Source organism: Euphorbia lathyris, chromosome 1 (assembly GCF_963576675.1).
Source record: "Euphorbia lathyris chromosome 1, ddEupLath1.1, whole genome shotgun sequence".
NCBI classification, from domain to species: Eukaryota; Viridiplantae; Streptophyta; class Magnoliopsida; order Malpighiales; family Euphorbiaceae; genus Euphorbia; species Euphorbia lathyris.
The window spans coordinates 98638463-98650466 of NC_088910.1; the positions used below are offsets into that span (position 1 = coordinate 98638463).

Sequence of the window (12004 nt, forward strand, 5' to 3'; positions counted from 1 at the left end):
TAAACTTATAATTTTTTATCCCTTAGCAACACCAAGAACAATCTGTAATTTGTTTAAATCTTCAAACTTCATCGTCATTGACCTCTTCACTCTAGAGGCCATAAACCCCATTATTATTATCTCCAACGTTTTCTTCGAAATGCATTGTTATTGACATTTTCACGGTGGCTTCCATCATCCCCATTAGTATCACCATCAATTTTCTCTTCCTCATCATCATCTTCGTCAGTACCATCACCATTATTATTATCACTGTCAACTAGTATTTTGGGGTTTGGATGTGGAACATAACTTGTAGTGCACCTTGTACATGACATTGACATAATACTACTCATGTCAATTCCCTGGACTTCTTCCACTCTCTCCTTTCTCTTTTTAACTTCCATGATTTCTTTTTCAGATGTGTTTGATGACAATTCTTCTATGGAAAATATCTCGATCTCACTTTTGATCTCAACATTTTTACCATACGCTGGTGTTGAAACTTCCTTTTCCTTGACATATTTTATAGTATAATTGAGAACAACTATAATTAGAGCCATTCTTGGTGCGTTCTGCACTGCCATTGTCTTTTGCTGCTTCTTCCATAAGCTTGTTTTGTTTCTTACCTGATGCTTTGATTTCTTTTTCAAACCTCTTCCTCTTTTTCGATACTTCTGAATTTTGTACATTTTGCTCTGCACATATTTGATTTTTTTGGTTTTATTTCATCTTCATCTTCGTCGTCCTCATCAATCTCTCTGTCTAAAGACTCCGAATTCTCATCAGCCCATAGCAATACGTCATCTAAATGATCGCTTATATATTTCGTGTATGGATCAATTGCAAATTTATCAAGCCCAATATCTTCCTCTAAAATTCGACAAAGACAGACCGTTGTAACTTCCTCATAATTGACTTTAATATAGGAAGCTCTTTTCATCGTGGCCTTGCTAATGCTACTCTTACTTGAAACTTCTATCAGTTTCTGGTAAAAGACCCATCACAGAAGAATCTTCTATTTTCTCCTCATCATCACATACATGTTCTTGTACCTTAATTTCTCCTAAATCCTCAGAATTATCATCATCATCATCACTTTCTAAGGATTCCACCAGACATCGCATGACAAATCTCTTCTGTACATCCAAAGCATATTTCTCCAATCCCAAATCCTTCTCCAACAACCTCCTGATCCCTTCAAAGGTCAAAGAATCTACTTGTTCTTTGATGTCATTGATGCAGCAACACATAGCTTTCCAAATTTGCGACTTGATCTCCCACGAACAAATGACGATTTCTCTTTTCACCATGATTCTCAATTTTTAGGAGAATTTTTGTTTGACTCTGATACCAATTTGTTGGATCAAATAAATAAACTTTCACACGTAACAGATGAAGAGTAAAATTGCTGGAAGAAAATTCTCTTGTCTTACTACTTGTATTGATAGGTATTTATAGATTACAGACGTGACTCTTAGTAAACAACATTAACTCTCTATAAATACACTGAACCAAATTAAAGACTATCAATTATAAGTTTATTATTTCAACAATTTCCCCCCAAAACTGTCCTGAGAGCACATGGTTCAACAAACTATATAAAGCATAAACCAAAGTAAAATTTTACTGAACTAACTTCTTCTAGTAGCAAGTGGTCAACAAAGCTCATCTGCTGCAATTTTAGTAAAAAAGGCTAAGCTAGTTGGAGATGCAAATTTAGTCAACAAATTGAGCTTCTTCCATTCTTCCATACTGTGAGATTATTTGGATGCATTTTTTTTTTTTAATCAAAAGAACTTCTACTTGCTTCTTGTTACTATACCAATTCCTTTATATTGTGATATATTCATATCAAAGCGTTCTCTGTGGGTTCGGTATCTTTTATTACTACAAGCGAAAGCCGTGCACTTGTGGAAATCGCTCAACATATACTGTTATTGTTTTTATTTATGTTACATTTGTCTTTTTGAATAATTTTCAAACATCTTAAGGTAAAGATGTTTATTTTTCCAAAGAGACGGAATATAATTCTGAACGGAAAATTACAGTCTTAGATTCTGAAGTAACTATTCTAGTGAAAAGTTCTTGTATTTGAAACTTTCAATTAGCAAAATGTGTTGCAAAAAGTTACGGCTGAAGAAACTTTGCCTGCAAGTAGAGAAACTGCTGAAGATTCTGCAATTATAATGGTAGAAATAATGTATTAAGGCTCAACGTACGGCAGGAAAGCCATTCTTATGGCACTCTCTAAACTTTTTATAACAAAAAAAAAAAAAAAAAATTAAAGGATAAATTCATTTGCATATAATCATTTAAAAATGAAATGAATTCTTTCAAATAATTGAAGCAGACATGATCTAAGTATGGTTCCATCCTGATTTATATCGTGATTTTCATACATACTTTAATCTTAATATTGTACCTAACTTAAATCCTGAATTGAAAATCTTTCAGAATACAGAAGTTGGAAATTTTGCATTAAAGAGCAGCATTTTCTCAATGGACATGATTTCAGTTCAACCATTGAACAAAATTACTGAACATCTTTTTGGAATGACCACATTCTCCAACACTTTTCATGGCTACTTCTTTAAGTTCGTCAATCCTTTCCCTAATATTTTTGTCACTCAAAACCAGGTCCACCTTATTCTTGATTTCTTCATGGTTGATGATCCCAAATTCATCATGCTCAAAATTCAATCCCACCTTCCACACATCACAAATATAGCTCTCATTAAGGGGCTGGTCAGCAAAGTATGGCCAGCACAAGAAAGGCACCCCATTAGCCACACCTTCCATAGTAGAATTCCAACCACAATGGCTCAAAAAGCACCCCACAGAAGGGTGACTCAGAACCTTCTGTTGAGGTGCCCATTCTACAATTTTCCCTCGATTTCCAACTCTCTCTTCAAATCCATGAGGATACACATTTGTCTCTTTAGTAATACCTGGTCTTACGACCAACAAAAACGGCTTACCGGTGAGTTCAAGTCCCAGTGCTAATTCTTGGAATTGAGTTTCATCAAAAGTAGTGATGCTGCCAAATGCAACATATATCACTGACTTTAACGGTTGTTGATCTAGCCATTTCAAACAATTTGTATCTTCCAGCCAGAAGCATCCTGCTGAATTTCCATTACGACTGCTTGCTAGAAGTGGTCCTATTGGTAGAATCTTTGGGAACAAAGTAAATGCTCCTGCCTCAAGATCATATGCTGAGTTGCATATTGTCCTGTCTGCCAATGTTACAGTCTTGTTGTTCTTTTTTACATTATCAAATGCTGTTCTTCTTCTGATCTCATCTTCAGAATTTAGCCATAGAAAATTTGTGGTGCTCGTGGAAGGCATATCTGGAGCCAATTGAATATTCTGAATCTTCGATGAAGTTCCTTAATTACAAGAATTAATGGAAATAAATCAAAGGCCAGAAATTAACCATATATGTATATAAAGATAATGGAGGTTTGAATTTTACCTTTGCTGTCAATGATTCCATCATCAATTAACTTATTGACGCTAAGTAACTGGGTAAGCAAGGTAGCAGATGCAGGCCAGAATGCAACTTTTCGTATTTTAATTTTCTCTCCTACTTCAAAAGCCCAGTCAAGAAAAGTCTCAGAAATGATACAAGTAATCTTATCATCTTTTATTGCATTAATTCTGTGAATAAGCTCCTCCAGATTTCCTGCAGCCACTCTAGAAAGTGACTTGTATAACTTTGCAAAGTCATTTCTATCCTCCCATGCTTCCATTCCATCTGGGATTGAAACAAGATTGATATAATCCCCAATATAATCCTTCTCTAGCAACGCATTTAAGACCCTCTGTTGAGAATAATATGTGTTTACAAAAGTGATTCTGAGTCCATGTTTAACCAAGCTTAGTGAAAGCTCCATCATGGGAAGGACATGTCCTTGTGCTGGATAAGGCATGGCTACAATATGTGGGCGTCTCTCCATACTACTCTTCTTTCAACAGTCTCTGCATGTACGAGTAATTTGATAATTTGGATTTTTTATTTTATTATAGTTTAGTAAGGAGTGGCTCTAGTTGAATCCACATGCACTTTTCAGATACATATTTGGTTCGGTTCATAATTCGACTTTTTTTGGTAAGGGATCACAAAGATAATAAACTTGAAGTGTACAAGAAATAGCACTTGGAACACTATAAAACCACTCATAATTTATAACAAATTAAATTTATAGATCACGCTCGATAATAGTTTCTATATTAATTTCTGACACATTTCTACACGTAAATGTTTATGAACTTGAAGCGTGTATAACATAAGCCGTGTTTTTAATTCCACCAATTAATGAGGTTGTTAACGATTAGAACATTGATCGCTTAGTCTTAGAAGCTTTCATACAATGTCAAGGAATCAATTGAACTGAAAGTTTAAGTTTATAGCATGACTGAATAATAGTTTTTATATGGCATTATATCCATTTGAGTCTCTAAACTAAAGCTTCAAAATCAATAAGGACCCTAAACTATCAAAATCATCAATTCAGTCCATATATTATCCTAAAATCGAAAACTGTGACTATTTGATATAGACTGTAATAATATCCATGTTGATTCAAAATGAGTTTGAGAAAGAAGGTATGAAATTGTTCAACCGAATGATTTTCGATAAAGCCCTAATTGAAGATTTTTGTTTAGAATAGGGACTCAATTAATGATTTTTAGCTAGTTCAGAAATCTGATTGATGATTTTGATAGTTTAGGGTCCTAAATGACTTTGAAACCATAGTTTAGGGACCCAAATGGATGTTATGCCTTTTTATATTAATCTCTCCCACACATGTATTAAAAAAACTATTTAAAAATTGAAATACTACTAAAACTTTTTCGTCTAACTATATGGTATCCTAAACCACAGCTAAGAGCAATCCAAATTTGAGCTCAAACTCTCTGGATGTAAATCTTTCCAGCAAGTACTTTAATCACAGCTGCATGCCCATCTCTAGAATTGGATCCCTCATTGGATAATTAAGTTGATCCAGTACCTTAACTATCTGGACCGCATACTTGGTGATAAAATACTGCAGAAACTTAAAGTTATCACATAAATTGAATATCAATTTTTTTTTTATATTTGTCATATATATCAATATGATGCGGTCGAATATCAAGCAATTAAGTTTTTGGAGAAATATGATCTAGTGACAAATCATAACTTCTGTCAAGCTATGAAGTATCTCTTTTTTGTGATTTCAGACCATATTTTGTATGGAAATGAGCCATGCAGAAAAATACACATGCAAGAGTCATGAATTTCAGGCTGTTTTAGCCAAATTCGGCCTCCAAGGCCCTTATTTTTGCAATTTTAGGTTTTAGGCATTTTTTATTATGTCACTAATTAGCATTCGTTTCAGTTTCTATTTCAAATTCATGTTGCCTTTAGAACTTGTTTTACCTATTTAAGGGCTTTCTCTCTTTGTATGCATCAAATTATTATTAACGAAATTGTTAGTTTTGAATTTCAAAGTTCTTGAGAATCTCAAGGGTTTCTATTAGGGCATCTATGTGACGATAAACTATTAGCAATGCGACCATTGATATCAGAGCCTACAGTATAAAAATGCCACCAAGAAGACGTGTGGAAATTATATCAACAGGAGGAGATTCAACAACCTGAACATCGATTTGAGAAACGGTTCGAACAATTTGAGTATATGATGAAAGGAATGAATCAATGAATGGAGGAACTATTGACCGAACGAAACCATCACCATCATGATAGAAGGATAAACTAGAGATTCGTTGATTCCGGTGAAAAGGATGATTTCGGGAAGGAGATTCCAGGTGGTAGGAGACGAGAGTCGACAAACGAAAATAGTTGGTGGGAGATAGGGTTATCAACCAAATTGCCTAATTTTTCAGGTAGCCTACAACCTGAGGAGCTTCTGGATTGGCTGGCTGTTGTTGAGGAATTTCTAGAGTTCAAGGGGTTCCGACAGATAAGTGCGTGCCCTTAGTTGCTACACGAAATTACACACGACTTGATTACACGACACGAAATTGACACGAAATCTGACACTTGATTACACACGACCCGATTACACGACACGAAATTGACATGAAATTTTAGTGTTTGAGTTTAGCTTAGTAGGTAACGTGTCATTTTTGGATTGACACGAAACTGACACGCGAATCTTTGGGTTGGGTTAGAGTTGATATGCTAACTCGAAAACGACACGAATATTTAAAATTATTGTTATATTCTCTCATATTTTTATCTCACTTTATTAATAAAGATAATAAAATTATAATTATTACTTGGAAATATGAATCGAACCTCCTAAATTGTTATAAATACATTATATTACCCTCTAACATGATATTAGCGGACTTTTCGAAAAAATGACATAAAGCATTTAAAAAATAGTATCATATCTTCTTATATTTTTATAAGTTATCATTAATATATATACATAACAAAATTATATATAATCCGAAAACACGACACGAAATCGACACTAACTCGAACAGGTTAACACGATTGTGACACGAAAGTTTTTGGGTTGTTTTTGAGTTTACTCTTTTTGACACAACACGAAATGACATGACATGAACACGATTCGAACATGATAATTGTCAGGTCTAGTTGAACTCAAGGTGACTCAATCGTGAAGATTTCAAGGAGTGTGAGAGGGAGGGGATGGGAGTGCATCTGGTCAACAAGTGGGAGACATTTGAAGTAGCGATACTCGACATGTTGGTTTTATTTACTAAGGTTGAGTAGACGCTAACCGGACGAACAATGCTCTTGGCGATTAATCGGAGATTAGTCGAGAATTAATCGGATTTATATTTTTTTATTTTTTTTTTCATCAATAAATTGTTATATAAATTCAATTAAAATAGGTAAAGTACTATCTAAAATATAAAAAAAACATGTATATTTATAACATATATCTTTAAAAATATGCAAACATTAAAATTTCAACAACAATATTATCGAAACAAGTTAAATAAATAAAATATAATGTTGACAAGTAATATAATTCATAAAAAGCTAAGAAACAATGTTCTTAAAGTCTTAAACCATTTAATCAATACATAATCTAATTAAACCAAATATCTAAAAATAATAAACATAATTTACGAATAATCACGCGGAAATGTTCAAAAGTGAATTACAATAAAGCAAAAAAAAATAATTAACAAAAAAAAATGTTTTTATTCATCGTCGCTTAGATAGCGTCCAAACATCCTAGACGAAGTCCATGTGACTAAAAATCGCTTATGGACCAAAAATATGTCTAAGGGACTAATCAGAAAAAATCGAGACAGATTCTCGATTTCGAACGTCCAGACATGGCTTATGAGGTCCAGGCAACTTTGTTTTTAAACAATGCTTTTAACCATGGTTGTCAAAACCGGACCGGTCAAACAACCGGAAAAAACAAAGAGTCAAGGGTTTGAGGTTTAACCGAGACCCAACCGGGGTTCAACCGATATTCAAAAATCATGTGCAAATTATATTTTTATTCATATTTAATCTTATAACATAACATAGTATAATATCAACTATATTCATAAAAATTATACTAATATAATAACATTTATTTAGTATCACAAATTAATAAATTTAACATGACAAATAAATATAAAATTTAAAGAAAATATATATTTTAAAATTAATAGTGATTATTTTTTATTAATAACTAACATGTAAATATGCTAATAGGATATGTATTTTATAATTCAACTTAAATTTAAATTTATTAGATTTTTAAAATTTATTTGTATATATGTATTTAAATCTAAATGCTAATTTAACTGTATTAATATTGATAAAATATAATAATTTTTTTAATGGTATTTATCTAAATAAAAAAAAATAATACTAAATCATATTTTAATTATTTAAGTTATAATATTATTATTTATTTTTAAATAGTTAATAATAAATATAAGTGAAATGGTAGTGTAGTGTAGTGTAGTGGTGAGTATTAGAGTCTATAGACCAAAGATCTAAGGTTCGAATCCTACCTTTGTCTAAATTTATACATATATATTTTTAAGTAAACATGTCTAAAAGCAAACCAGACCAAATTGTTTAACCGGTATTGGGTCAACCGGTTCATAGTTGAACCGGTCAGTTTGAGCGGGTCTGAACGGTTTTTAAGGATTCAACAACCGGATAACCTCCGGCCTGAAATTATGACCGGTTCTGATCGAACCGGGTTGGACCGGCCGGATCGATCTGGGTTTGATAACCTTGCGCGTCAAACTTAGTTAACACAGTGTGCTGCACCTTTGGCACATCATGCCATTTACTTTAGGGAGATCAGTAGTAATTCAAGCCATTGAAACGTGGTGTGGCTTAGTGGCACATCAAGACCACTTATAAAACATTTTAATCATTCAGAAATTAACTATTTTATTTTACTTCACATCTTATCTTTCGTGTTATTTCTCCATCCACTTCATCCCATACCTTTATCAGGAACGACGTATTTGATTCTCGGTTAGCTTGTTAAGGGAGGAATTCTCAACCTTGTCACGTGTGGTTAGGGTGCAACACCATGTTCCAATACCATGTAGATATTGTCCGCTCTGGCCCAAATCCAATACTTTGGGCCTCACGGCTTTAAAACACGTCTACATATATTGGGTTCTCATCTTACTAATAACCTTCAATCACTCTCTCTCTATTTCCGATGTGGGATTTGAAAGAAAATAGACAAGCATAGGCACAACAGAATAATAAAATTTTATCTATTTCCCTTTTTCAAGATTTGTTAATTGTTATTTCATATAAAGAGGGATAGAATGAAATACCTTATCTGATCAACTATCTACAGTTGCAAACGAAGTGCCCACAACTCTTAATCCGTGAGTCACGAACAATGATTAACATAGAAAAGAAGAACTGTTAGTAATCAACCTTAATTAATAGCAATCACAATGATTGCCTCTAAAGGAACCGACACGAGATCAAAGAGAGAGTAAGAAAGATAGTAATTTAGCCGGGATGATTTCGGAACAGTTCTTAGCCTCTTGCTTTATGTGTTGGCCGAAATTTACAGGGAGAGGGGTCTATTTATAGACTTCTCAAACCCTAACCCTAGTTGCATTAGTTAATTAATTAATTAGAATCCTATTCGGAATAGAATTACGAATTAGATAAGTAAATAAATGCTTATTATTATCTAAATAATAACTAATTATATTTAGATAATAATACTAATCTAATTAGTTATTTAATTTATGTTAGAGATAATTAATTAGAGTTATAATCACATTAAAACCTCTAATTTTTTTTTTTTGGTAAGAACATTAAAACCTCTAATTAATATTGTCAAATAATCCTATAATTTAATTTACAATTATAATCTAATTATAATTATTAATCAAATTAATTTATCCCTAACACACTAAATTTCGGCCCATACTATAGTGTCCCACTAATTACCATTTCGCCCTTTAGTTCCAAGTCCCATGTGCGACCCATTAGGTCCTTATTGCTACTAGCCATATATAGCATTTGAAAATTAATTCATCATGATTAATTTCAACATGTATATAACGGAATGTCTTCGCGAGCTGTCACTGGCAGAACCTAAGACATTCCCCCAGTACAAATAAGAAGTCAGGTTGAATACTGAGGTTAACCTTTCCGCATTAGGTGCAGTATAATTCGATCCTTCATCAACTATATCATGTGGTCAATTCCATATAACCATGGAACGTGTCAAGGTTACATATAACGAAGAGTCTGTTTTTACTTGTACATGTTGAATTTACTCTGAAAGATAAGTTAAGTGAAATTTCTATTTCTACTCTTAACTGTATAACCTTGCAAGGAGTTCAGTTAATTCACCACAAGCGGCCATTTGGATATATCTTCCATTTATTAGGAGTGACGAATGCTCAATCTAACATTAACTATTCTGCAATTACTGTATGTGATACCCAACCTTACTCACACACACCCCAGGGCCTCCCCTGCAGTGGATCGTGCTTGCACAGAATCAAGGCATCACACTCCATAATTCAGAATCACTTATTAATGAATGTTGAGTCTGAGGATTAGTTATACCTACTAATACCAATGAGATGAACAGTTGACACTCAGATAAATGAATTCATGCTGTTATCTCAAGTCGGATCCCAATCCTAATGAACTCCTTCACCGGATCCATGTACCTGTCAAGATATCTCTATATCTAAAGCTTGTGAGATCAGCTCTCTGTCTCGACAGACACCACTATTACATGCAAGTCTCAACAGTAATATGTCAACCCCTATAACACATTACTTGAATTGGGTTGATTTTAAGTTTATTGGTCTATTATAAAGTATAGTCTCACTTCATGCTTGTATGAAAACTTTATAACTACTTAAATAAACTTAGGATTACTTTCTTTATGAAAGATTAATGCCTTTTATATATAGTTTTAGTTATACTATATCTTATTAAAACAAATTATTAAATAAACAATTTATTCATTAATATTTATATCCTAAAACAATTGTCTATACGACATAAACCCCAACAGGATTTAGTTCATTCCTACCGCTATCGCCATCCCGCTCCTTGCTCAGGCTTTCTACCCCGGCGTCACCCACTCCGGACCGGGTCGTTACAGGCCCACTAGCTTCCGCCTGGTTCATCCCCAAACCACACATCGTGAGAGTCGGCTCTGATACCAATTATAACACCTTGTTCCAATACCATGTAGATATTGTCCACTCTAGCCCAAATCCAACACCTTGGGTCTCACGGCTTTAAAACGCGTCTACATGTATTGGATTCTCATCTTACTTATAAGCCTCAATCACTCCCTCTCCATTTTCGATGTGGGATTCAGTTCATTCCTGCCCCCATCGCCATTCCTTAGGGCCACTCCTTGCTTAGGCCTTCTACCCCGGTGCCACCCACTCCGGACCGGGTCGTTACATAGGGTGTGAGTGTACCAGAGAAATTATTTCTCAATTATTTGGGTGGTTAAGTTTATGGACTTGCGCGTCAAAACTTGAAATCTAATGAAGCAATTGGCGAGAGATGCAATTTACCCGCATTAAATAAAAAATAATTTATCTAGAAAAGTTTCTATAACAGCGATAGAAGTCAAGAGAGACTTTTTCAATCCTTTAAAGATGAGTAAAATAAAGAAATTAAAAGTGCGATATTGACACATGATTTGGTGAAAATTTGGTAACATATGTTCAAAAGTAAAAAAAAGAAATTAATTACAATTGAAATATTTCTATACTAAATGGATAAATCAATTGAATTGGAAAACCAAATCAATATATAATTGAAATGCAATAACAATAAAAATTGAAATTCAACGAAAAACTCGGAGCCAAAATAGCTATCTCGACTAGACGTTGAATTTGCTATTGGCTTGAAATCCTCAGAGCACCACGGTCGGTTTGCAAGAGCGGAGTTGATCTAGAAAATTTCTGACTTGTAGTAGGCAAGTATGGGACAGATTTGACCTTCAACTTCGGGGGAACCGTATGAGTGCTTACAAACATGGAAGCAAGCAAAATAAAAGGCTAAATTGAACTTCAGGAAGTAAAAAACAAATGTTTAGAAGGAATAGAAGGCTAAAACGAACTTTCAATAGATGAAAACGGGCTTGGAAAATCACTAGACGAATTATGTTAAAAGCTGGAAACAGAATGTCTAAAACGATTTGGGGTATAAAGATTGGCTTGTAAACGGAGTTTCTGAACATGGAATTAGGCGAATCAAAAATCTAAATTTAACTTCAGGAAGTCAGGAACAAATATATAGAAGGAATTAAAAGCAAAAACGGACTCTAAATAGACGAAATTGGACTTGAAAAATAACTGGACGAAACTGGAAAAACTAATTTAGAAAGTCATTCTAGATAATCAAATCTAAACTTTACACTTAGGAAGCTAAATCGAAAAGCTTTAAGAATATAGAAGTTGAAACCTCTGCACTGAAGAGCAGCATTTTCTCAATGAACACGACTTCTGTTGTGTTTGCAATCACACTGGTACACACCTTATCAACAGCATACGC

At 33.7% G+C, this 12004-nt stretch overlaps 1 protein-coding gene across 1 annotated transcript; it reads right to left on the minus strand.

Annotated features, from left to right (window-relative positions):
* Positions 1–2287: 2287 nt before the first annotated feature.
* LOC136212131 (UDP-glycosyltransferase 83A1-like) lies at positions 2288–3980 on the minus strand. The gene is made up of 2 exons (XM_066002756.1): positions 3458–3980; positions 2288–3371 (listed from the first exon to the last, which is right to left on the minus strand). Exons 1-2 carry the CDS (start codon positions 3939–3941, stop codon positions 2494–2496), a joined length of 1362 nt encoding a protein of 453 aa, XP_065858828.1. The 5' UTR covers positions 3942–3980; the 3' UTR covers positions 2288–2493.
* Between the last annotated feature and the right edge of the window lie 8024 nt (positions 3981–12004).